Source organism: Xyrauchen texanus, chromosome 42 (assembly GCF_025860055.1).
Source record: "Xyrauchen texanus isolate HMW12.3.18 chromosome 42, RBS_HiC_50CHRs, whole genome shotgun sequence".
In the NCBI taxonomy this organism is placed as follows: domain Eukaryota; kingdom Metazoa; phylum Chordata; class Actinopteri; order Cypriniformes; family Catostomidae; genus Xyrauchen; species Xyrauchen texanus.
This window is the reverse complement of record NC_068317.1, coordinates 14596905-14623695: the sequence shown is the minus strand read 5'-3', so window position 1 is coordinate 14623695 and position 26791 is coordinate 14596905. Positions and strand designations below refer to the sequence as shown.

Genomic DNA, 26791 nt, shown 5'->3' with positions numbered 1-26791 from the left:
GTATTTCACCATCTGACAGGGGAGGGGTCCCCCTTGATGATTTTGTAGATTCAAAATACAAGATACAGTGCCTTCAATAAGGGGCAATTCGCCATCTGAGCTCGAGCGTCTTGGCCCTAATATATGGGACATCTTAATTTCGGAAAAATTTGGGAAATCCAGGCTTATATGGTACATTTTGCAACCCTAATCATAATTGAAATTGAACCCAACAGGTGACTGATTTGGAATATTTCACGTGTCAGTGTTTTACTGTCATTTTACACCAAAAAATATTTCACAGTAAACAGTTCTATTCATCTTATTGATATAATAAAAGCCATAATAAATCCACTGTTACATTGCAATCGGTTGCTTCACAAAACTAACAGCCATCCTCAAAAAAAAAAGTGCATGATATAATTGCCATGGTAACCAGGTACATTTCAGCTGATTTGCTGAATACTAGAATGAAAATATCATCAAATCAACATGCAACGCAATGAAATTGCTTCTCAACTCTACAAACGACACCAGAGGCAATAGCGAGAGGACAATGAGGATATTTAATTTAAGAAGAAAAAAATCTGTGAGCTTACCAGCTGAAACCGGGACATAATTACATTTTTTAGAGAATTGTCCGGACACAGGACACACCTCTTAAATCCGGGACTGTTAAGTTTTGATTCCATGCAGTCCTGTGTTGCTCCGCAATCTTTTTTCATTTTAGTTCTACATGGTTTGTGTTGTTCTTGTTATATATGTGGTTTTAATATTGGTTACACATATGCTAAGATATGTAATCATTTGTGCGACTTCGTGTACCGTACCTAAGGCCCTGCATCTGTTCGGTTTGGCGCAGATACATGTACCGTTGAAGCCCTAATAACCACCCACGTCTCATTCCACGTACACATACATTCTTACACAACTTCCACCTGAAGTGTATTAGTGTGATTAGTCTACTCTGAGGGACCTTCTTGGGTGGTCCGGTCAGTTCAGGCTGCCCATGTGTGCTGCCTGTTTATAAAACAGCACAGATTACAGGTGCTCTGAAATTTTGCCTGTGCACAATGACACATTGTTTTGATCGAAACTGATGCTTATTTTGAACCAATGAATACCATGAGTTCCCTGTCGTTCTTTCTTTGCCTACTCTTCACTCTTTCATTTGACATGTAGGATAGAAAAGGAACACTGTTCTCAAAAAGCCTACTAGACTAAACTAGTACGTCCAAGATTCCATGGAACCTCATTTTTGTAAAGTATATGTCTTGAAATAATATGCCATTTTAAAAGTGATTTTGGTGCTAAGTATATTTTACAGATGTTCAAAACCATTTTAGAGATCACATGAACTGGTTGTTTGGGGTTATGAATGTATCGTTAGATGTGTTTTACACAATGTGCTGCTTTTAACATCTTGGTCAGAAATATTATTTGCATATGATTTCAACAAGCATTTTCCAAGGTTTAGAGGGATAATATTGGTAAAGTTTTTTTCTTGTAAGCCTCTTTGTGGCAATATTCCTGAACACAATCCACCGTTTGTATTCCCAGGTTAAATACATGACTATGTCATGGAAAGTTCATATCTAAGTAATGAGTATGTTGACTTTCTTGATATATGAAATGTGTGCATTATATTTGCATAAATTACTGTAAAATCCAGTGTTTCCTACACAATTCAGTTTTTGCCTCTGCCCCATATTTGAGCCTAACTACTTACAAACAACTTCATTCTATATTTTTTACAAACATTTTTTTAGTTCAACAAGACATTTGAATACCTTGTTATCCAGTAAAATAGTTAGTCTGATTCAGGGAGTTGATAGACTGTTTCAGACTAATATTGATTTGTTGATAATATTGATAATTCAAAAAGAGTCTTTTTGACCTATTACTAAAAGAATTGGCTCAAACGAGTTATTCATTTCTGAAGCAGAGTACACTGGTCATGCTGGTTGTTCTTTTGCATGTAGCCAGTGAACACAACATAATAAAAATACAAACCATAGTTGCTCACCACTAATTTACTGTATAATGCAGCTGTAAAACTATACAATAAGGTCATATTTGTTAACATTAGTAAGTGCATTGTGTATCATGAACAATATTTATTAATCTCGGTTAATTTTAAGTTATTGTTCATTGGCCATGTTAGGTCATAATAAATTAATGTTAATGTGTACAACTTTTAATGTATAAAATGTTTCAGGATGTCAAAAATGTACGTAAACCAAGATGAATAAGTGCTGTATAAGTAGGCTATTGTTAATTGTTAGTTCATATTAACTAACGTAGTTAAAATGTTACCAATTTAATAAATACTATTTCTTCTTGTAAATAAAATGTCATTTATTTTGCCGTGGCACTGTACATTCAATAGTTGGGACACAATTTTATATTAGGTGTCTTTAAACACTATGTACTTAAGCATGTAGTGCAATGTACTTATTATGTATATATGTGTTGTTGCATTGTGTTTCCATTTAAAGTACATTACCTGCATTTAATTGCATTTATAATTACACTGTTAAACTTACCCCTAAACCCTACCCCAACCCTTACCCTACCCTTACCACTACTCATAAAATCCTACCTGTATCTCAACCTCAGTAGAAGCAAATGTAAATCCTGTGAAAAGAATAACATTTAATTACACAACAAATACAATGTATTGTATGTATTTTATTGTTAGGACATTAGAGTTGAAGACACCTAATGTAAAGTGGGTCAAGGAGTTGTCTCTTGTTTAATGTGAAATTGTATCTTTATCCCTTTTCTAGGTTCACCGGGAGATGATATATTCTATGTATGATGGCCAGCCGCTCCGGCAGCCACCGATGGGACCCTCTCCACCCCACATGCAGGGCTCCATGTCCCCTACCACACCGCATAACATACCTCCTTCCCCCTCTCGTATCCCCTTTGGCTCACGCTCTGCAGGCGGTGGAGTCGGTGGTGCCACGATGCCACGTGAGCGAGCTGGACACCCGCTTCCTAGCCCTGCCCGTGCGGCCTCCCCCTGCCCCAGTGCCATCCTTGAGCGTCGAGACGTCAAACCCGACGAGGATGTGGCCGCAAAGAGCTTGTCACTTCCTGCCCGAGCTGAAGGCCATTATGCCGATCCCTATATGTTACATCACCATGCCCCGCAGTCTGACACAATAGACCACGCCTACCATCGTGCCACCATGCGCTCTTACAGTAACCCTGTCGTTCCTATGGAGCCGGCGGACCATCATTTGCTATTCCAACAGAAAAGCAGGAAGTACACTGATAGCCAGTTGCCCATGCTTGGCTCCAAAACCCCACCCCCTTCCCCACACAGAATGGGCGAGATGAGAGTGATGGATATCCACACTGGCCAACCACAGAGTTCTATGACTCTAGAGAGGTTCTCACCTGTGAGACAGTCATTTAGGAAAGAGTCTCCTATTGCTATGGATGCCATGGTAAAGGCGAGGGGGGGCACGGGGTCCCCGCCAACCCCTGATATTCAGGGTCACAATCCTCTGGCCCCCTCAGCAGATCCTCAGACACGGTGAGTCAATTAATAAGAGCAAACAGGGATATGAGAGCATGAAAAAAACTAACCATTCATCTAAAACACATTCCTGGATACAGTAGCATCTGTGACATGAGATGTTTGTACTCTAATTCTGCATCAGTAATGGGGATTTTTAACAATGTATTGTCTTCCATTGCATCATGATATTTTCTAACTGCATCTAAAACACATACACATACCCCATGCAATAATGTTTTAAAAAAATATTTAAAGCCAGGTGATATTTCATGGAGTGACATTCTTATTCAGCATTTATTGGACAAACTGAGTGAGTGCAGTGTGAGTCATTATTTTTGGTCTATATTCCTGAAAGAGAGAGACTGTACATTTTACATGAATATATCAGGTAAAGGTGCCAGTCACAGACATGAAATAAAACCGACAAAACAACTTTTTATTTTATAGCTTTAAAACAGGCCAGCAGCCATTATTAAATGAACATGATGAATATTAAGGGATGATAAAGAGGATTTGCAGTGCTTTGTGCTACATATCTTTTTTTTTTTTTTTTAAGAAAACATCCTTACATATCTCACAAAAGACTTTGAGCCCTTGTTCAGTAATTGGCCCTTTTTATTGTGTTGGTCCAAGCTGCTTTAAATTTACCCTGTGCGTGTGTCGGTCCCCTGTAAATCATTTTATTGTTCTTGGCTGTGTACCATCAGGTTGTGTTCTGTTAGCATGAGAACAGTCAATATGCAGAGTCCACAAGATATTAAGTATTATTATGGGACAGACATTGGCTAGAGGTGGCGAACATCAGCTTTCAAAGTAATGAAAGAGCCAAAGTCAGGAATATTGGTTTGAACAGACTGTGCACTTGCAGCAATAGGCTGGCAGGATCATATGAGATTGACAAAACCAGTGCAGTCTGGACATGTGAGGATAGTCACATTTACCCCTATAACTTCAGAGGATTTGAGTTTGTTTCTCTTTGAAAAGGTCACTGAAACATTTAGAAATTTGCATTGGCAAATCCTCTGTTTGTAATGTATTATTCAAAGATCAAGTACAAGAGAAAAAAATCATACTCCCCTCTGTTCAGTGTCAATACTGACCTATTGCAGTTAGTCTTGACCTTTAATCTTTTGAGGAAGTTTATTTGTAATGTAAGTGTTCTGATATAAGCTACCATTCCAAAGATTTGGAATTGCTGTTTTTGAAAGAAAACAATACTTCTATTCAGCAAGGTATTGTCAAAAAATATATTCAAATTGAATAAAAGATTATGTGTGGATGCATCTAAGGTTAAAGTATCGAGCTGTTGTTGGAACAACTTTATTGTAATGTGAAGACTGCAGCATTATTTTTATTATGAAATAATATATATTATACAGTATATAATAGTTTTAACACCATAAATGAATGGCATAAGTGCTTTTTATCAATTTAATGTATGCTTGATGAATACAACCATCAATTTATTTAAAAAACACATCAATTGCTTAGTGATTCAAACTTTTTTATTATATATTTTTAGCCGGTAAGGATCTTACAGTATGTGTCATTCCACATGAAAAGATTCTCAACTTTTTAACTGGGGAATCAGTGTTAATGAAAATAGTCCCACTGTGATTTTAATATGCAGCTCAGTGTGCTCGGAACCACACACACACACACACAGCACCCTCTTCCACCCCCTATCACCCCACACACTGCCCATCAGTTGTAAGCATGCAATATGCTCTGTATCTCACTGCAGAGAGAGAATGAAGGCCATGGAGGAGCAAATAGCCAGTCTGACTGGTCTTGTGCAGCACGCTCTCTTAAAGAGCCACAGCACTAACGGCAACGAGGAACATCCCAGGTAAGCAGGGCAGGCTGGGTAATGTAGTTCTCTGGCCTCATCACAGAGCAGCTTCACAAATCAACTGAGGAATACATAAAAAAGAGAGGACCAGGATGGAATTATGTTGGTGTCTCTAATCAGGGATTGATGGTTTGAAGAAGGCTTATTAGATGACATCTAACAATTTTGACTACTAACAAATTAGCATGAACTAAATTGACTACTCACCCTCACTGTAACCTGTGTTTTCCTGAATGAATGAATGGCAAGGCCTGTGCTGCTTAACTCAGACTAACTGCAAGTGTTTCATGTTAAATTGGAGTAATATTGAGTCTTTGTGTGTGTACGTGAGTTTGTGCATTCAGTCATATGATCTCTGTCCCATCTTTCCAGTGAGAAACCAGTGAAGTCTGGATCACCAGTTCACAGCACATCTAGCACAGGTAAAGTACTTCCTTACTTTTCTACCTGTGTTCTATCCTTCCATCTTGCCTTCCTTCTTTCTTCCTTCTCAATTTGCCCTCTATTCTTCCTTTTTTCCCACTTTTCTACCCATCTCATATTCTTAATTTCTTCTTTTTCCACCTTTCTGCCCATCTCATCCTTCCTTCCTTCCTCCCTTCCTTCTATTTTTTCAGCTTTTTCTACTTTCTACCTATCTCTTATTCTTCCTTCCTTCTTCATTTGCCTCCCTACACATCTCATATTCTTCTTCCCTCCCTTCATTCCTTTCCTCCTTCTCTTTCCTAACATTATCTGTTTGTCTGTGTTTGTATGGTGCTGTAGATAGTAATGCAGGGCACACTGGATGAGAGCGCATCCTAACAATCTGATCTGTCCCACTCATCTGTCAGCATTCTGCCACATGTTTTCTCAATCATTCCACACATACACACTCACACAAACACCAAGAGAGTCCCTCAGACAGTGTAAGCAGTCAAAAAACTGTCTACATCTTGTCTTGTACACTCACATAAATATCTATGTTTGTATTAACTGACCTGAACTACTTCAAGAACTACTTGTTATGGTCAGGGGAGTTTGATATGTGAGCTTGCCAAGTGTTCTAGACAAATATGGGTACAAAAACAAAATAACATCAAATTTCCTTAAGCTTAAGGAATGTGTGTGCATTTGTGTAGGTTACACCTTGTAGCTTTCACATTGATTAATTCTCTTTCAGTTTGTCTACATAACTGTCCCACAGTATAGCTTGCCACCCAGACCATTAAATAATTGTTTGTCATTGTAGTTCATGTTTGTGTGTTGCTGTTTTTGTTCAGGAGATTCACCAGTATTACCACCAAAAATAGCTGCAGCACCACCTGAACGTAGCCCTGCCCCTACACCACCCATATGCTCCACCCCTTTGCACGTTAACCTTCAGCTGTTCAGAAAGAATGTCTCCCAGTTCCGCCTTCAACTACAACATATGAGACAACTAGAGGTAGTAAATCATGAAGTATATGGTAAAATCAGTGCATATAGCAGATATTTTGCCCAGTGTTTATTCCATGTTAATATAACAATTTGAAACTAACTTGGTTACACCTCTGAAATGAGATTGGAAAAGGCATGTTGGAAGCTGTAGTAAAATAGGCAGTATATCTGTAATTATGAAATTCAATATTAATGTGCTTCTTGCAGCTGAACACAACCTACAGTTAGACTAATGAACTTTTTTTAAATTATCAAATTACTTATTTGAACATTTGTATCTTCAATTACAATGCTGTTTCATCGTACATTACATTAGTGATTTTACCACGGTTTAAGGGAGGTTAAGGGCCTTTAAGGCACTCTGCTGTAATTTTGCACATAAGAACACCACTTAACCATGGTAAAATCACTGTAATGAAAGGCCTCATAGTTTACAGGTAGTTTACAGGTACACCAAGCTGGTGTCATAATATTTGCCATCTGACATTTTCATTTAATGCATTATCATTTACCATACCTTTAGCTGTAGTAATAGTCACATGTGTATGTTTCCAGCTTCAGAATCAGGAGTGTGTGCGAGCTCAGATCAAACATGCAGAGCAGGAGATCAGTGTAAAACTGGCTGAATTGCTGAGACAACAGGACGATCCAGCACAGAAACAGAGGACACTGGTGGAAGAAGATAGACACAGATATCTCACCATGCAGGAGAGAGTGCTCACACAGCTGGGGTATGAGACTCTCTCTCTCTCTCTCTCTCACACACACCAGATAACCTGAAAATCACCTGCCTGTGGGCAAGCAGATACCATTCATTATAAGTCATACCTCATAAGATTCATCAGCCTCTATTTTACCTCATCATAACCCTGTCTGCCCTGCTGTGTCTGTAAACTGTAATTAAATCCATCTTCAAATTAGCTAGTTAACAAGCATGGTCTGCATACAGCTGTAAACATGCAAAACAGCACAGTGGGAATTAACGCTAGCCAAGAGATCAGGAGATCAGTGTTAACACTCTGTTTTCCTTGGTTTTGCGCCAGTGCCCGTTCAGCAGAGCTCTCTTGGTGCTTATAAGCTGTGAAATGTTGAGCTAACAAGGACAGTTTAACTTTACATGTGTGCTGGCTGGGGACTGTGGCAGGAAAACAGTATTTCTCTTGTACAACCCCAATTCTGAAAATGTTGGGACAATATGAAAAATGTTAATTGTATTCACCCTTTGCTATATTGAAAGCTTTACAACTTCACAATATATGATGTTTTACGTTGTAAATTTCATAGTTTTGTTTTTTAAATGTACAGTCATTTCAAATCAGATGATTGCAACATGCTCTAAAAAAGTTGGGACAGTCGAGTGTTTACCACTGTCTCATCACCATTTCTTCTAATAGCACTTATTAAGCATTTGGGCACTGAAGACACAAGTTTAAGTTTAAAAAGTGGAATTTCCCCCCCATTCATCCATTTTGCAGGTCTGCAGCTGTACAATTGTATGGGGTCATTGTTACTGTATTGTGCGGTTCATAATGCACCACACATTCTCCCTTTGTAGATGGTCAGGACTGCAGGCAGGCCAATCTAGCACCCACTCTCTGTTTATTCAGCCAGTATGTGGTTTGAAGTGATCTTCCGGGATGTCCCTGGAAAAGAAGGTGCTGGATGGCAGTAAATGCTGCTCCAAAATTTTTACATATCTTCCATGCCATGGGTGCTGGCACACCCCTGTCCCATACAGACACTGGCTTTTGGAACTGAAGCTGATAACAGCTTGGATGTTAACACGATGGCTGTGTTTTTCAAAATGTTTTTGAAATGTGGACTCATGTGGAAAAAACACAGTTCCACTGTTCTACTTTCCATCTAAGATGAGACAGAGCCCAGAAAAGTCGGCAGCGATTTTGGACAGTGTTGATATACGGCTTCTGCTTTGCATAGTAAAGTCTTAACTTGCTTCTATGGATGCTGCGGTGAATGGTGTTGACTAACAATGGTTTACTAAAGTAATCCCAAGCCAATGTTCATTATATCCATTACAGAAGAATGATGTTTTTAAGACAGTGATGTCTGAGGGATCAGAGATCACCTGCATTCAGAAGTGGTTTTTGTCTTGCACTTTAAGCACTGTTACTTTACAATTTTACCAGATTCCTTGAATCTTTTAATTATATTATGCACTGCAGAGGGTGAAATGCCCAAAATCCTTCCAATTTGTTTTTGGGGAACATTGTTCTCAAAGTGATGGATTATTTGCTGAAGCATCTGTTGGCAAATTGACAAGTCTCAAATGATTCTTGCTCTTGAAGGACTAGGCTGTTTTTGGAGGCTCCTTATCCAGTATACAGTACTATGATATGATTGCCTCACCTGTTTCACGTTGCCTTGTTATTTTAACTCGTCAAATTGTTGTTAGTCTTGAATTGCCTGTCTCAATTTTTTTTGGAACATGTTGCAACCATCTGATTTGAAATTGCAGTACATTTAAAAAAAAACTTAATGTCAAAATGCACTTAATTTGACAGCTGTAGTGTTTTCAATATAGCAAAGGGTGAAATATAATAAAAAAATCACAAGTTTTCATTAGCATTTTTCATACTGTCCCAACTGTAATTCTGAGAGAAGATGTGAATTTAGCTTGACCATTAGGTAACTGCCATGTCTTTATGTAAAGTACCATATAATGCAGAAAAGGAATTCTATTTTATAGCATAAACTGTGATATTTTAGCCATTTAGTATCACAGAGTTAAATATACAGTACTTATTACTATACCACAGTGTTGAACGTTATACCAATACTAGAAAGTTATCGTAATACCCTGCCGTTAAATATGGCACTATTCCTATTAGTACGGATACATTAAGAATGACAGTGTTTTAATAAGAGCCGTATTTCCTGTGTTGCGTCAATGTGCGACAGCAGGGCAGTGTGTGTGCAGTGCTCTGCTTCCACTCCCTGCAGGCACACTGAGTGTGCCAAACTTTTTTTTCCTCTCATATGCGCTGCAGCTTTCATGATGACAAAATGAGTGTCATGGCTGCAAATACAAGCACTTTTGCAGACCGCCCACGGCTTGTCGACAAATCAGTCAGGGCAAGCACACGGACACCACAAAGCCTGTCTGTAAAAGATGTTTAAACCTACAGCATGCAGACCAAGGGAGCCATCACGTTGCCTTCCAAATTGGCAAGCATCTCACCAACAGACATCCCGACAAGTTCAAAGAATTTAAAGAGGGACAGTTTAGCGAATGTGTTTGATAACATAATTAGCCTACATTTTGCTCATGCCCTCAAATATATGTCAAACGAGTGTGATTTATTTAGTGACAAGCAAACCTTTTTCATTATTGGAGCTTGACGAGGCAATTGAGGGCAATAATAACTGTTTAATTTGGCTTTATTCTTTTAGCTAACTTACTAATTTTGCAAACATCTCTATATGGAAACGCAATGGCCACACTAGTAACACTTTACCTTAAATTGTAATCTGCTAAAAATCAGATGTTCACAAAGATGCACTGCAGATCAACAACACCATAAATTATCAGTATGTACTCAATCAGTACTGGTAGTAATAATCATGGCATGTACATTTTTGTCAATAATTATTTCTACTAGAAAATGTGCTCTGTGTAGAGCGAACAGACCTCTGCCAGGAGGTGTATTGAGTCTTATATTATACACTGTTTAATAAGTGATATCTGCTTGAATATATAAAGTTAACTGAACTCAAATGACTCAATACATCTCCTTGGCACAGGTCTGCGCTCTAGAAAACATTTTCTAGTTTTCTAATTTGACAAATTAGATTTAAAAATGACAATTAATGAGAACTGGGTCTCTCATAAGTAGTTTACAATCTACATTGGCTATCAAACTGAAAAGTGAAATATCAAACTATTGAAACATTAGCATAATTTATCCATCTCCCCCACCCCCACAGACACACAAAAGATGCCAGCAGAATCGGCAACCACCCAGTTGAGGGAGCCTTCCTTTCCAGCTGTGTTTGAAAAGCACAGCAAATATGATAAAGACTCAAAAGATGCAAAAAGGTTTAACAAAGCAGTAGCTGAGTTTATCTGTTTTGATCAGGTGCCAATATATACAGTTGAGAAAAGCGGATTCCGGAACCTTGTGCAGCAGCTGGACAGAAAATACGACATCCCTGGAAGAAATTATTTAATGTATAGTAAAATTCCAAGTGCTGTGCACTGAGACCAGTAATGTTATTCAGGCACAACTCACACACCAGCCTTTCATCGCTTATACCACTGACATCTGGACGAGCAGGGCAGTTGATGTATACATGGCGGTCACAATCCAGTATATAACTGAATCCTGGGAAACACAGTCCTGGTGTTTAGGATGTTCAGTTTTATATTTGGATCATATATCGGACAGTCTCCATGAAGCCCTGGAGGAGATGGTGTCCGAGAAATGGGGACTGGGCCTGTCAAAAATTGTCGGCATAACCACAGACAAGCCTCTAACAACAAAAAGACATTTGAGAGATACACTTGGATACCATGTTTTGGCCATAACCTTCATCTGGTTGTAGGCAAGGCATTAGGCCTGGACCGTGTCTCAAGTTGTTGTCCAGGCTCCGGACAACAGTGTCTGACTTTTCCAGGTCTAACAAAATGATGAGGAGCTTAAATGAAAAACAGAAGACCTTGAAGCTGCCTGTGCAAAAGCTCATTCACGATGAACCTACACACTGGAACTCCACCTTTGAGATGGTGGAGAGATTCTGTGTACAGCAACAAGCCGTCTGTGCTGTTTTGGCTGAAAATCAGAAGAAGTGGCATCTGATGCCTAAAGATTCAGACATGTCTGCACTAGAAACTGTTAGAGAGGTCCTTGGCCCACTAACCAGCTTCACTGATGCATTAAGTGGAGAGAAGGGCCCCACGTTGTCTTATGTGCTGCCCCTGAAATGGAAACTACTTTCCTTTCTGACAGATAAGGATGGAGACAGCACACTTTCATGTGACATGGAAGCCAAAATAAGAACAGATTTGACAGCAAGATAAGAAAGCAGACTGCTGGACACTGTCCTTAACACTGCATTATTCCTTGACCCAAGATTTAAGGACACTTGTGTTACCTTGGAAGAAGAGGTGAAAAAAGTTTGTTTGTTTGTTTGTTTTATTTTTTTGAAAGGGGACAGTGTACATTAATCAACATTGAAACAATGTAAATGTACCCGAGTTAGCTCAGAAGTGCTAATTTTCATCGGTAGTCCCCCAGCCAGATGTAAAAAAGGCAACCTTAAAAATAACCACCTTTTACAGTAAGTACTTTTACAGAAATCTTATGAAACTCCACAAAAGCCAAAGAAGCAGGTCCAAGCAGCACAGCAGCAACAACAGGAAGGGAAGACAAAAAAGACAAGAACAAGAAAGACAAGAAAAGAAAAAAAGAGGAGTCAGGAGTGGCAGGTGGGGCTGAGGGGGGTCATTCTACATCCCCTGCTGACCAACTTACAAATGAATTCTTGTGATAAGTGATAAGATAAGTGCTTCTGAAGACCCACTCACCTGGTGGAAGAACCGTGCAGCAGCCCTGCCAACTCTTGCACATTTAGCCAGAAAGTGCCCGTGCATTCCAGCCTCAAGCTGTGCTTCAGAACGTGTGTTCAGCACATCAGGCTTTATCTGCAGTCTTAGACACAGTAGGCTGACTGAGGAGCACATTGACAAGCTTGTTTTCCTTGCTAAGAACCTGGAAGTGGCCAAAGAACTGTCCATAAAAAAGTCAGCGGGAGAATAAGAGAGAAAAACCTGGTTCTGTTTTTCACATGTTCACGTTGTGTGACAAAAATCATTCTATTGTGAACCAATGTTTATGTTTATTTAAACATAGCTATAAAGCTCAGCAGCTGCAACAGAATAATTTTATTTTTGTTAAAACATGTAGCTTAGCAGCTGTGTCAAAATATATTTTAATATATTTAGATTTTTTTAAGTTTAAACCGTTGTTCCCGCTCCACCTCAGCAGAACAAACACAGATCTGTACACCTGTAGGCTAGGCTGTATCATTGATTGATAGTTGCTCACCATAGGCCTATGTGGTGACGTGATTTATTTTATTTTTTTAATAAAGGGGAGGAAATGCTCAAAAAGCAGGGCAGGAACACCCTGGTCAAGTGAGAGTTTTCAGGGGGGTTTTTCATTAATAAATAAAACAAAGAATTTTAAGTTCCATGTTCTGTCATCTATTATTCAATTACTTTTCTTAGGTTTTTGCTGTCGTATCGTTTCAGTATTGGTATCTAGATATTTTAGTCAGGTATAGTATCGAAGTCATAATTTTGGTATTGTGACAACACTTCTGTACCATGGTACAGTGATGGTATAAGACCGTAATGCCATGGTACTACATGGTACTCATATCATGCATTGTATGGTACTTTTAGGTATATTTTCATTGAAAAAAATTAGATTTTAGGACCATAAAGATTTTTTGGATTGAGATATACTGTTATGTATACATTTGATAATACGCACATGTATTTTATTTATATTCTATATAAATCATGGAAGATTATTTACTATATCAATTTGATGTAACTAGAATTCCAGAATTTACAATTGTAAACTGCCCTCTAGTGGCACAATAGTGTCCTTTCAATACACAAACATTAAGGAAACTCCTCTCTCTCGCTCTCTGTGTTTGTATGTGTGTAGGGATCTGGAGCAGTACATGGACACTCTGAAGACTGACTCCAGCACTACTCTATCACAGAGAGCTCTGACTCTGACGGAGGTCGAGGAGGGAGCCATCAGCTTGCGGAACGTGGGAGAGAACCTGGCTGGACTGAAAGGTATCCAACATAAAAGTGCAGAGAACTATCATAGACAAATACATGATAAAATCAACTGAACTCATCATCAACACAACTAGATTTTGTTTTTCTGTTGTTGAGGATGTTTCAATTGTTGCCTTGGTTATTGGATGTTGAGTATTCCATTGTATTTAAACCTGTCAGCGTCATAAAACTTTCAGTAGCAGTAGGACTTGTGTCTCTGGAGGTGTGTATTGTGATACAACTGTTGTAGTAAAGATGCTTTCACAGCATTGTAAGGAACTGAAACACCACATGACCTTTGACACTGCTTGCTTACAGCGCTATTATGACATCTTTACCCTGGAAACAACGCCAACATGTCTGAACAGGTTGAAATGTTGGGCATTCCCCACTGCTAGATAGCTAATGAAGCCACTCAGATGAACAGTGAAATAAAAAAAAAATTCAAACCAAGATTTAAAAAAATGTTGTGCAACATTTCTGCAAATTTCTACAGTTGTAATCATACAGTCAGGTCCATAAATATTGGGACATCGACACAATTTTAATCTGTTTGGCTCTATACACCACCACAATGAAACGATCAAGATGTGCTTTAACTGCAGACTTTCAGCTTTAATTTGAGGGTGTTTACATCTAAATCAGGTGAACGGTGTAGGAATTACAACAGTTTGTATATGTGCCTCCCACTTTTTAAGGGACCAAAAGTAATGGGACAATTGGCTGCTCAGCTGTTCCATGGCCAGGTGTGTGTTATTCCCTCAGTATCCCATTTACGAGGAGCAGATGAAAGGTCCAGAGTTCATTTCAAGTGTGCTATTTGCATTTGGAATCTGTTGCTGTCAACTCTCAATATGAGATCCAAAGAGCTGTCACTATCAGTGAAGCAAGCCATCATTAGGCTGAAAAATCAAAACAAACCCATCAGAGAGATAGCAAAAACATTAGGTGTGGCCAAATCAACTGTTTGGAACATTCTTAAAAAGAAAGAACGCACCGGTGAGCTCAACAACACCAAAATACCCGGAAGACCACGGAAAACAACAGTTAGACCGAAGAATTCTTTCCCTGGTGAAGAAAACACCCTTCACAACAGTTGGCCAGATCAAGAACACTCTCCAGGAGGTAGGTGTATGTGTGTCAAAGTCAACAATCAAGAGAAGACTTCACCAGAGTGAATACAGAGGGTTCACCACAAGATGTAAACCATTGGTGAGCCTCAAAAACATGAAGGCCAGATTAGAGTTTGCCAAACAACATCTAAAAAAGCCTTCACAGTTCTGGAACAACATCCTATGGACAGATGAGACAAAGATCAACTTGTACCAGAGTCATGGGAAGAGAAGAGTATGGAGAAGGAAAGGAACTGCTCATGATCCAAAGCATACCACCTCATCAGTGAAGCATGGTGGTGGTAGTGTCATGGCGTGGGCATGTATGGCTGCCAATGGAACTGGTTCTCTTGTATTTATTGATGATGTGACTGCTGACAAAAGCAGCAGGATGAATTCTGAAGTGTTTCGGGCAATATTATCTGCTCATATTCAGCCAAATGCTTCAGAACTCATTGGACGGCGCTTCACAGTACAGATGGACAATGACCCGAAGCATACTGCGAAAGCAACCAAAGAGTTTTTTAAGGGAAAGAAGTGGAATGTTATGCAATGGCCAAGTCAATCACCTGACCTGAATCCGATTGAGCATGCTGAAGACAAAACTGAAGGGAAAATGCCCCAAGAACAAGCAGGAACTGAAGACAGTTGCAGTAGAGGCCTGGCAGAGCATCACCAGGGATGAAACCCAGCGTCTGGTGATGTCTATGCGTTCCAGACTTCAGGCTGTAATTGACTGCAAAGGATTTGCAACCAAGTATTAAAAAGTGAAAGTCTGATTTATGATTGTTAATCTGTCCCATTACTTTTGGTCCCTTAAAAAGTGGGAGGCACATATACAAATTGTTGTAATTCCTACACCGTTCACCTGATTTGGATGTAAATACCCTCAAATTAAAGCTGAAAGTCTGCAGTTAAAGCACATCTTGTTCGTTTCATTTCAAAAAGATTAGAATTGTGTCGATGTCCCAATATTTATGGACCTGACTGTACATAATCAAGGTGTCATGGTTGACACTTAATGATGACATTTAATGAAAAACATAAGATAACATGATACAAAAGAGGATTTTTTCTTCCTCCTTTGTTAAGAAGATAGAGTAAAGTTTGGCATCAGCTATTCATTGCTTAAATATTTTTTTTTACACATATGTAGCTTATATGAGGGACTCAAATGCCACCTGTTTGATAGAATGACCCTCAATCCCTTCTTTTTCGCTCTTGCAGGAGAGTTTCCAGCCCTACAGACGCGTATGCGGGCGTTGCTCAGGGTGGAAGTGGAGGCCGTAAAATTCCTCAAGGAGGAGCCGCACAAACTCGACAGCATGCTAAGGAGGGTTCGAACCCTCACGGACACACTCGGCAACCTGCGCAGGTACACACCAATAGAGACAGAGAGAGACAAACTGATCAAAGTGAATATATTCACTTAATTCTCATTCCAATTCAGGAAAGAACAAAATAACGGTATATAAAGGAAACATAATTGGCTTATCTTGGCAAGCCACATTATCATCTTTTGACTCCAAATAAATTATTTTTATTTAGCCTGTCACGCCGTGTGCGTGGTCATTAATTTGGCATCTGGGGCTAAGTCCTAATTCCCATTTTCAGCCTGAGAGCATCTGATTGGCGCAATATGGCATTCAGATATTCAGATGTGCCTGCAGATTCCACTCACGTATGCGAGCAGCCAGAGCATTATGGAAATGAATATTCAGTTTTCTATATTCCATATATTATTTAATCATGAATGTGGAGAGACTCAATATAGATTTAGACAGAGGAGAGATAAGTAACATCTGCTCCAAGTCACTTTGTCTCTCCTCCATGTCAGACCTGATCAGACCCAAGCCTTTGGTGTTCCCTACAAATCCAAGAATGTAATGAATAATGCCAACACCCTGTGCAGCACAGGAAACAGAAATGTATTTTTCAGTAGCCAATACCAATAGCTAGGGAGGAGTAGGGGCCAATGGCCAGTATAAAGCTGATATATACAATATGTAATAGAGGTTAATTTTAACCCCTAATATGTTTAAACCCCTTAAGGCCAAAGCATACTTCGGTTTTTCCGCATTGCTGATCACTCCCAACATTTTTCGACACATGGACAGTTCTCATCTGTGCGCATCATCGCCGCATGTGTCTGCCATTGACTGTACTAACGAGCATCCCAAAACAGTCGCAGCGTGCATGTGTCGAAAACCATAACTTTTTGCTCGTGGTCAGATTATGCTTCGAAAGGGAGTGATCCGATTCGGCCTGCAGAAAACTTAGAATACCTGGGCCTTAAGCATGAGCAATAGTAAAAGGCCAAAACATTATTTATGTCAGTTCGTGAGCGCAGACGTTTATAGCTATGCAAGTTTGACTTTGTTTCGTTGCATTTCGAAATGTGTCAGAGCGCAATTCATATCACAACGCAACGATGTTGCAGCAAGTCAACTACTGTTATGGCGAAGCAAGAGTTTGAAAAGAATATTGCTGAGCATGTGCGTAAAGGTCAATATATTTATTGCAATTTATCTGAATAATAACACATACAGTTTAATGGCACTGACGTTTGAATGTAACTCTATTGGCCCCTTGATAACTTAGCTTTGTTACTGCCAGTGTAATGCAAGAATGCACATTAAACGTGTTCAACCTGGCAGTGAGCTGGCGATGTGGTGGTCATGCGCTCGCATCTGGGTAAGCATACTTGCGTAAAGTATGTTTCTGGCCTAATAATGATTTTTTTGCCTTAGCAAGCACCATTATTGACTATTTCCAAACAGTTCTCACAAACATTTGGAACTGGTTGAGCCATTGTTACTACATTGGACTGCTCAAACAGTTAAGGGCAACGTTGAAAGCACCACAGAGGGTCACAGTGTTTACACTTCTCTGGGAGATCAACCTTCAAATGTCTCACTTACAGTTGTCTCTACATATTGAACTATGGTAGTAGAAAATATTTTAATATAAACAAATTATATGTCTTTTTTATGTAGAATCAATGTTTTTTTCTCTAGATGTGCCACAGATGGCCTGCTCAAACCTTCTGACCCTATTTCCTCAACACCCTCTACTGCCTCTGAAAAAGCAGAATCAGCCATCATTGTTGAATCCCTTGAAACTGCCTCAGTCACAATTCAGAGTTCTACTGTAAGGTCAGAGGTCATGGCATCTAACCCTGTGATGATCCACCATGCCCAGACCTCTCTTGTAGCTTCACAACAGTCCCAGCAATCAACAGCACCTTCACCTATTCCCCCTGCCACCCCCCAGAGACGAGAGGCTACCACATCACCCACCAAACATCTTGAAATACTCTCAACCTCACTCGAACAGACACAATTACAGAATAACACCAGTAATGGAGTCTCTAGTAATGGCATTCAATGGAAAGGACCTTCTCCCAACTTGTTCATTGACGAGATCCATGCAAGTCACAACAAAACCAAGAACAGGGCTGTGTCAATAGAGGTGAGCAATATTGCTTCCATTGTAGCACACAAGATGCTATTTAGAACTTACTCAAATAATGTTGGGATAACTTTTTCATTAAGTTTTGCACAAACCTGTGGAGTCCATGGCAGCTAATGTGCATTCTGTAATTAAAGAAAAGGGGGACTTAACAAATACTATTCAATTTTTACATTTATGTATTTCATTTTAACTTTTCACTTAGATTGTTATGCTGATCATATCATTTGTAATGAAATATTTTGTATTAAATGAGAAAACAATACAAAATAGAGGCATTTTCACTGCTGGTCTCCCTATAGACCCAATAGTGCATTTTAAATTACTGTTGTTTTGTTTCAAACAAGCTCTTTGTTTGATTCTCCAGGCAGCAGAGAGAGAATGGGTAGAGAAGAGGCAGAACATGGGTCATTATGATGGGCAGGAATTTGAGCGGATGCTTCAGGAAGCAGAGGCCAACATGCTGAGAGGAATCCCAAACCTGCTAGTGCCCAGTGAACCTGAGAGCTCCTCTGCTTCTCCTGCAGTGCCTACTACCCCACTTGAGGAGACAGTGGGAAAAAATGAGCCAATAACAGCACCAATAGAACAGAGTAAGAGAACAAAAGCATTTTAGTACTCCACTGGAAGTGGGTCAGGCTAGTTGGTAGCACTGCAAAAAACATTGAAAATATGGAACTTGTACATCTTTTCGTACCCGTAATCAAAATACTCATATCTGATAGCATGACATTGAAATGATGGAATCACTTACCAACACTGTCCAGCAACTTACCAAAGTGCAGTTACTTTATATCCATTCTTTCAATTCATGTCAGCACAAATCCAGTTCATTTATACATACTGGGGAACAAATCTACTGTAAATTATTGTCTGCAATAATCAGCATGCCACTGATGCAGTCCATTGACATTAAAAGAATAGTTCACCCAAAAATAAAAATTCTCTCATAATTTCTCATCCTCATGCCATCCCAGATGTATATGACTTTCTATCATCTGCTGAACTCAAATTAAGATTTTTAGAAGAATTTCTCAGCTTTGTAGGTCCATACAAAGCAAGTGAATGGGTGCCAACATTTTGAAGCTCCAAAATCCACATAAGGGCAACATAAAAGTATTCCAGACATCTCTGGTTGTTAAATCAATATCTTCTGAAATGATATGTTATGTGTGGGTGTGAAACAAATTACTATTTAAGTTATTTTTCCTTCACTTTCACTTTATCCTTAATTCTGTTTTTGGCAATTTACATTATTTGCGCATATCGCCCCTACTGTGCAGGGAGGACAATTTATGACAAAAAATTGCTTAAATATTGATCTGTTTCTCACTCAAACCTATCATATGTTGTCTGAACACATGGATTAAACCACTGGAGAAATGGGAAATACTTTCATGCTCCCTTTATGGGGATTTTGGAGCTGCATTTGTGTTCTGCAGAAGAAAGAAAGTCATACGCAGGATGTTAGGAGGGTGAGTAAATCTTGAGAGAATTTTCATTTTTGGGTGAACTATCAGTTTAAGTTAATAACCCAATTTAAGTATGGTAATAAAGTGCAACATATATTTTTTTTTTGTAGATGACAATCAGCCCAAGCCAATTTCGGAGAAGCCTACTAAGACTGCTCTAGAGAAACACCCCAAACCACTGGAGAAACCAGTTAAACCAGCTTCGGAGAGACCTCCTAAGCCCAGCCTATCCCTCAAATCCAGCTTTGAGAGACAGAGCAAGTCTCAGGAAAAAATTGTCAAGCTTCAAAGCACAGAGAAGGCTAACAAGTCCCCGCCTCCACCTCCACCTCGAAGAAATTACCCCACCACGACTGGCATGACCACCACCCGCTCAGGAGAGGTCATTTACACCAGCAGGAAGGAATCTGTCACAGCACAGGTGTGCTTGTAGGACATATCTCTTTAAAAAATGTTCAGTCCTCATATTGTTCCAAACTTGTTTGACATTCTTCCTTCTGTATGAACACAGAATTATGTGTAATGCAGAATGAAAGTTAACTGTAACTGAGGCTGTCATCCTTCCTTCCTTCTCCTTTTGTGCTCCACGGAAAAAGATAGTCATGCTGTTTGGAACAACATGAGTATGAGATAATGAGGGCAGAATTTGAATTTTTGGGTGAACGATCCCTTTAACTATCTTCAATCCTTTGTAGGAGGGTGACGATGAGCCCACCAGTCCAGTGTCTCAGCCCGAATCAAAGACCCCTACAGAGCCAAAGCCCAAACCCAACACCCCTCCACCTATATCAGCCTCAGCCATCACTGAGGAAGGGGATGAGGGCGATAAGATCATGGCAGAGCTGCAGGTGAGATACACAAACACAATCAAGCAAATAAATGCTAATGCTTAATCATACCCCGATGATGTTCATTTGTATAAACATTTACATACAGACATGCTCACTTAATTTCACTAAATGTGAAACTTTAATCAAGTGTCTTGATATTTAAATTGGCTTGGGTGTGAGGTCACTGTGTTGTAGGTGTTAAGATGCTTTGGTGTGTGTGTGTGTGTGCTCTGTGGCACATCTGGTGGGCAGTTTCATTTCCTGTGCTGCAGATTTGTTTCCATTCATGCAATTCTGAAATACACACCCTAGTTCTCATATTGTAATAAAAAACTATTCTTACCGTTTCTGTAGTTAGCCACCCACAATTTAGTTATTTCCTTCTGTACATTTAATTGACCCACAATTTAGTTATTTCCTTCTGTACTTTTCATTGACAAAAGAATCAACATGTATCTTATCTATGGAGTGCACATTAATATAATCTGACCCCTCAGTTCTGTATAGGGTCCAAAAGTCTGAGACCAGTGAAAATGGGTCTGTTTGGCAATTTTCAAATTAACTACACAATTGTTCATTACAAACTATTATTAGCATAACTATTTGAATAATACGTTGAAATGAAAACTGCACTCTATTGAAAGTTGGAATTTGAATCAGCCAATAATAATATTAACACACAATGTTTCCAGTGTAGGTCAATTGTACTGCAGTGTAATTTTTAAGCAGATTTGTCCATTTAAATGATGGGCACATTTCAGTCTTTAACTACATTTCCTCGCAAATTCTTCTCTTTAGGTTTTCCAGAAGTGCTCTGTTAAGGAGGTAGGGCTCAAGGTTTTGGTAGAGCCACAGATAAGAGAGCTAAGACCTGGGGACTTACTGCCCCTTAAAGATAAGAAGGTAAAGGATATGATGTCCTTTAGTAGACCCTCCAACTGCCTGCCTGTCCCAGCCGCTTGCCCCTGATGGCTGTCCTTTACAATGCTTGTTTGGCTTTCTTACCCTCTGCTAACTTCCTCTGTCCACTCTTGTGATGGGGATCTGATACCGAAAATGTTACTCACTGTTCTTTGATTTTAAATCCTGTTTCCTTTCTTTTATTTCTACTGAACTCATGACATGTGCTGATTGTAAAGATGTAGAGTGAGCCAAAAGTGCAAAAAGCTTCCATTTCAGATTTGATTGGCTATGAGTGTTTTGAGTCATCCAATAAATAAACTAGATTTTGAACATTCTGCTGTTAAAGAGTGTTGTGTGTGTTTCTTTATTACGCTGTCCTTTTAGAAGAAATGTCTTGGAGATCAGATTCTATACTAATGAGTTAGATGTAAAGTAAATGTTGCACTGGGTTATGTTAAAACCGGCTTACATAATTTATCTTCTACAATTTACAATTGCATTACGGGTTATTCAACCTTTTAGGGCTTAGTATTATCTAAATATATTGACTGAAACTTTTCTGCTCGTTCTGCAGATTATGGGTAAATTTCAGCTAGCAGTCTGGAGTTCAGAGTTCATTCTTTGATCTTCTCAATTAGCTGCATGTCTGCTATAAACTTCCCAATTTATGTAATGGATTTTCTCTCGCTTTTCCCCTCTCCCTATGTTGCACCTCTGCCCTTTTACTGAACATTTCACCAAATCTTCTCACAAAATGTGCATTATGAAATGTATTTTATAGGTGTAAACATACGCAACCTTTTTACTATTAAAAATCATTCAGGACTTATTGTAAACAGTGGTAAAACAGCCATTAGAAATTGGCTTTGAACTACCAAACCTTTATTTCAATGTTCTTGTCTTCGTTATGTAATATTGTTAGCTTTACTTTAGAGATCTCAATCTTCCAGGGAGACTGGTTGATCTATATTTCCAGATGTAATATATTATTGCCATCATTATTGTTAGAAACTTATGATATAACAAATCATTAAGATGAAACCTATTTTTGTATGTTTGATACAAGATTTTATCTCTTCAAATAGGGCCTGTTTTAAATTAATCTGTAACTTAAGGTTCTCGGTAGTCTTGTAGACTGAGATTGTTTCTTTGTGAAGTGATGTTGTTCCCCACAAACCATAGAATACAGACAACCAAGAAGACAAGAATCCAGCCACAGATGAGAATGGCAACAATAAAATCCGTCAGAGTCCTGGGGTGAGAAGCAGTGTTTACTATGATAATGACATACTTTTCGTGGCCTCTACTGACTTTTAAATGTCAATGAAGTCAAAAAGTCAATAGATTCATAGAAATTGAATTTTGAAGTTGTTATGATGGTTTTAGCTCTGTGGTAAATAAGCTCGGTCTTAGATAAGGACAACAGATAAATTCCATATTTACTGAGATCCGTATTGACTATTGGCCACTGTGCATAGTAATTAAGTACTTACTCCCGGGGGAGTGTCCCAGCTAATTTTGTATGGGTGTTGTATTATGAATTACTAGTTACAGAACTAAGAATCCTTATAGAAACCCAGTAATGGCCCATCAATGTATAGAACATATGATTAGTACAAGGTTGGATACCTAACAAATCACTGCTTATGAAAACGTTAACTAATTTAAAATTTCATTCTTTTTCTCCAACATTCGACCTTTTAAGGTCATCTACTATGTCACAGCTCAGATCTCAGCTCAGAAGGGGATGCCATCAGCGGCAGAAGAATCAACTGATTGTAGGGACGCAGCACAGTCGCCCCCATCACAGGTGTCACATGTCAATGATTCTGACCAATCCAAAAGCCAACTACAGGTAGCCACTAATAAGTCTGGTTCCCTAAAGATTAGTAGCCCAGTCAGCTCTTCTAGCTCTCTGGCCCAAAACCAGCTGACTCATTCGGCCTCACTGAAGTCCAGTCCACCCTCTCAATTGGAGGAAGTACCAGGTAGTCCAACTGAAGGGAAAGTCCATGTGGTCAAGGTGCCTCAAGTGCAGGTTAGCATAGACGAGAGGGTAGAGTCTCCAACAGCAATTTGCTCACCAGTCACTTTTGGAGACACTGAAAGCATATATTCGAAAGCAATCCCTGTTGGGTCAGATTCAGCCATTCATAAGCCACTACTTGGCTCCTCTAATGTTAGGGAAAGGAAATTTGAGGAGATCAAAGAAAATTATGAAGCATTTCTAAGTCCTGATCATTCAGGAGAAGAGCCACCTCCACCTCCACCTGATAACTTTGCCTTCATGATCACTAATACCAAGGTACAAGCCCTCTCCACTGGAGAGTACCAGCAGCTTGTCAATGCCAAGAAAGGTAGTGTGCAGACTGTAACTTTTGGCAGCAAACATCCAAGTGGTTCTGACAGTGGCTCAGCATCAGAAGGAGTTGCCAACACCAACTGTCCCCCTGGTGCTGACAACACCAGTAAAAAGCCAGTTATCATCATCTTTGATGAGCCAATGGACATCCGCTCAGCCTACAAACGCCTGTCTACCATTTTTGAATGTGAGGAGGAGCTTGAGCGAATGCTTGCAAAAGAAAGGATAGAGGAGGAGAGCGAGGAAACTGAAGAAGAAGAATGGAATAGAGGGGTGCAGGTCAAACAAAATGGAGATTCTGTACAAAGTACTGGTACAACTTCTCCAGCAGATCTCATGGACAGTCAAGCCTCAATCTATTCAGGGGATGCAAAGCTAGATGGTAAGAAGAAGTTCAAGCTAAAGTTCCCGAAGAAACAGCTTGCAGCGTTAACGCAAGCAATTCGCACTGGTACCAAAACGGGCAAAAAAACTTTGCAGGTCTTTGTTTATGAGGATGAGGAAGAGTCAGACGGAACTGTCAAACAACACAAAGAGACCAAGAGGTTTGAAATTGCTTGTTCCAAAACAGAGTCCTCAAAATCAAATCCCCAGGAACCAAACAGCCGAACCGATGAGATTCGCAAGAGTACCTACAAAACCCTCGACAGTCTTGAGAAAACTATAAAACAGTTAGAGAACACAATTAGTGAAATGGAACCAAGATCTTCTGAAGAAACGGAAATGAAGGACTGCAATGTTGGAGAGAGTGTAAGGCTCATAGAGAAAGCACGCTCTCATAAAAAATTGGTTCCCAGATCTTCTGCAGCCAGCAGAGGCCCTGGTCTCCGAAAGAAGGCCAAGCCACAGCTTCTTCCTCGGCCTGCCATCATACCAATTGCAGGGGTCTCAGTTACACCAGTTCCCACCCAACAGGTCACTCTCTAGGTCCCACAACTTTACCAAAGACTGTGGGTCTGTCCCTCTCCTCTTCCTCTCAATTCCACCCTAACCAGTGACTTCTAGAGATCCTTAAACTCTCCTATGGTGGAGGGGACCTTCTGTGGGATCTAAACTTTTGTAACCCTTTCACATATTTTTATAAATATGTTGTGTGTTTATTTCTGGAGTGGTTTCTGTGGATAGACCTTTGTGTGTTCAATGATGGTGCTCTAACTTTGGGTTAAGGTCGCCAAAAATTTTAATGGTCTTGTATCTGGTTTTTTGATGTGGGTTCCAAGGCAGTCCTTGGCAAAAAAATATTGTTTTCCTGGGATGGTTTGCATGCTTCCTTATCTCTCACTCTTTGGTACACATTCGCTAAAGTGTCATAGTGATACCACAGATATATTGTGCAGGCTTCGGCTTGCTGCTTTTTAGTTTGCAAACTACCTCCAATATGGCTATTTTTGTTACTTTCTTTTTATTATTTTCTCTTCTGTTTGGTTTGAATCCCTTTTGCAGAATGCCAGTGTGGTCTCACCTACTAGTCGGATGCCAGTGCCAGTTTCTGCCAAGGCGAGGCAGCAACCGGGCACCTCAGACAAAGAGAGGGCAACAAAACAGCAAAAGCTACAGGACTCTCAGAGGCAATTCCGCCAGGTAGTCTTATTGTAGGACCACTTGTCCTGTCAGAAAGACAAACACACCTAAATACAAATTGGATGAAAGGAAAGTTAGTTCTTGCAGGGCTTATGTTGAGAGGGAAAGGAACTAACAAAGAACTTGATCATACCGAAAAAAAAATTATTTGGCGAAAGCAACTCTGCTGAACACCATCTTTGAACTGTTGACGTTGTCTCTTGCTACATTTTTCGATGGGCTGTGACCGAAGGCAACTGACTGTTATTTCATAATACCATCAAATGCTTCTGCATGTTTGCTTTGCTTGTAGTTTTGGTGCTGTAATATGTGACAAGAAAGATAAAACTGAAACACCACAGCCACTGCTTACCTACGTAAAACACCATTGACCCCACTGGATGCTTAGACTAATACCCACTGACATCTAACCACACACACTCAATGCCTGTGACACTCCAACTTCCCTGGCAAGCCAGGATGTTTCTATGCTAACCCCACCCCCCCCCCACATATTGTACCTCTTCCACCTTTCTTGAAGGTCCTCCTTTGGTCTTAAGTACTGTTTGGTTACACTTAAACTGCATTACACACTCTAAAACTTGTAAGCCTTCCTGTCCTTCACCTTCTCTTACCTTTTCAACAGTTATTGTATTCAAAGTGATATTGTTGTATTCTCACCCCGAATGCAGTTTTTGTCTCTCTTGTGTGCTTATTTTTTTCATGTATAAATTAAGTTTATGTTTTTGATAATCTCTTGTGTTTCATTGTAGATCCCTGTAGTATGATTTTAAACATGTTTAGAGATTTTAATCATATTCTAATCACGAATTCCCTCATTGTTGACAATCAGTGTGTTCTGACGTCTTTGTTTGCAGGCTAACGGAAGTGCTAAGAAATCTGGAGGAGATCCCAAATCCACTTCTCCTACCATGCTTGCTTCTAAAATTCCTGCTTTTTCCCCCTTTAGTGCAGTGAAAGGCTTGTCTCAGTCTGATTCTACTAATAATGTTAATTCTTCCTCTTTATCTGCTAGCAAATCTTCCATTCCTCCACCTCGCTCCAGTTCCGCATCTTCTCATATCCCCTCCCTCTCTAATGGTTCTCTAAAATTTGCAACTCCCACTCACAGCACTAAAGGCCTCTCTATTCCCACACAGACACAAAATGGTCGACCTTCCACCTCTTCTTCCTCTTCCTGTTCCCACTCCCCTCTGTCCCCGACTATGTTGAGTCAGAGTGCGAAGAGTATCCGCACCATTCACACACCCAGCTTCACCAGCTACAGTCGGCCACACAACGGTAAATCAGCTATCCCCACGGTAACCGCAACTAAGGATGCTGTGTAGAATGCTATGCTGCTCTGCTAACATTTGCTTGTCTCTTAAAGGGACATTACACCCAAAAATGAAAATTCCATCATCCTTTAGTTGCTTTTGTGCTGTTCTGAACCCATATTATTATAATTTTTTTAAGTAGAAA

The 26791-nt window shown here is 39.7% G+C and overlaps 1 protein-coding gene across 1 annotated transcript in view; it reads left to right on the top strand.

The window, feature by feature from the left end:
- Positions 1 to 26665, top strand: part of LOC127634884 (sickle tail protein homolog) — a 119543-nt gene extending 92878 nt beyond the window's left edge. Inside the window, exons 7-22 of the mRNA XM_052114617.1 lie at positions 2769 to 3526; positions 5256 to 5360; positions 5736 to 5785; positions 6626 to 6789; positions 7338 to 7513; positions 13478 to 13614; positions 15939 to 16086; positions 17729 to 18182; positions 18550 to 18775; positions 19765 to 20075; positions 20350 to 20502; positions 21283 to 21387; positions 22570 to 22644; positions 23093 to 24664; positions 25193 to 25330; positions 26188 to 26665. Of these exons, the coding sequence (XP_051970577.1) occupies positions 2769 to 3526; positions 5256 to 5360; positions 5736 to 5785; positions 6626 to 6789; positions 7338 to 7513; positions 13478 to 13614; positions 15939 to 16086; positions 17729 to 18182; positions 18550 to 18775; positions 19765 to 20075; positions 20350 to 20502; positions 21283 to 21387; positions 22570 to 22644; positions 23093 to 24664; positions 25193 to 25330; positions 26188 to 26658 (5043 nt within the window). The 3' untranslated portion in view covers positions 26659 to 26665. The remainder of the gene's footprint in view (positions 1 to 2768; positions 3527 to 5255; positions 5361 to 5735; positions 5786 to 6625; positions 6790 to 7337; positions 7514 to 13477; positions 13615 to 15938; positions 16087 to 17728; positions 18183 to 18549; positions 18776 to 19764; positions 20076 to 20349; positions 20503 to 21282; positions 21388 to 22569; positions 22645 to 23092; positions 24665 to 25192; positions 25331 to 26187) is intronic.
- The last annotated feature ends 126 nt before the right edge of the window (positions 26666 to 26791 follow it).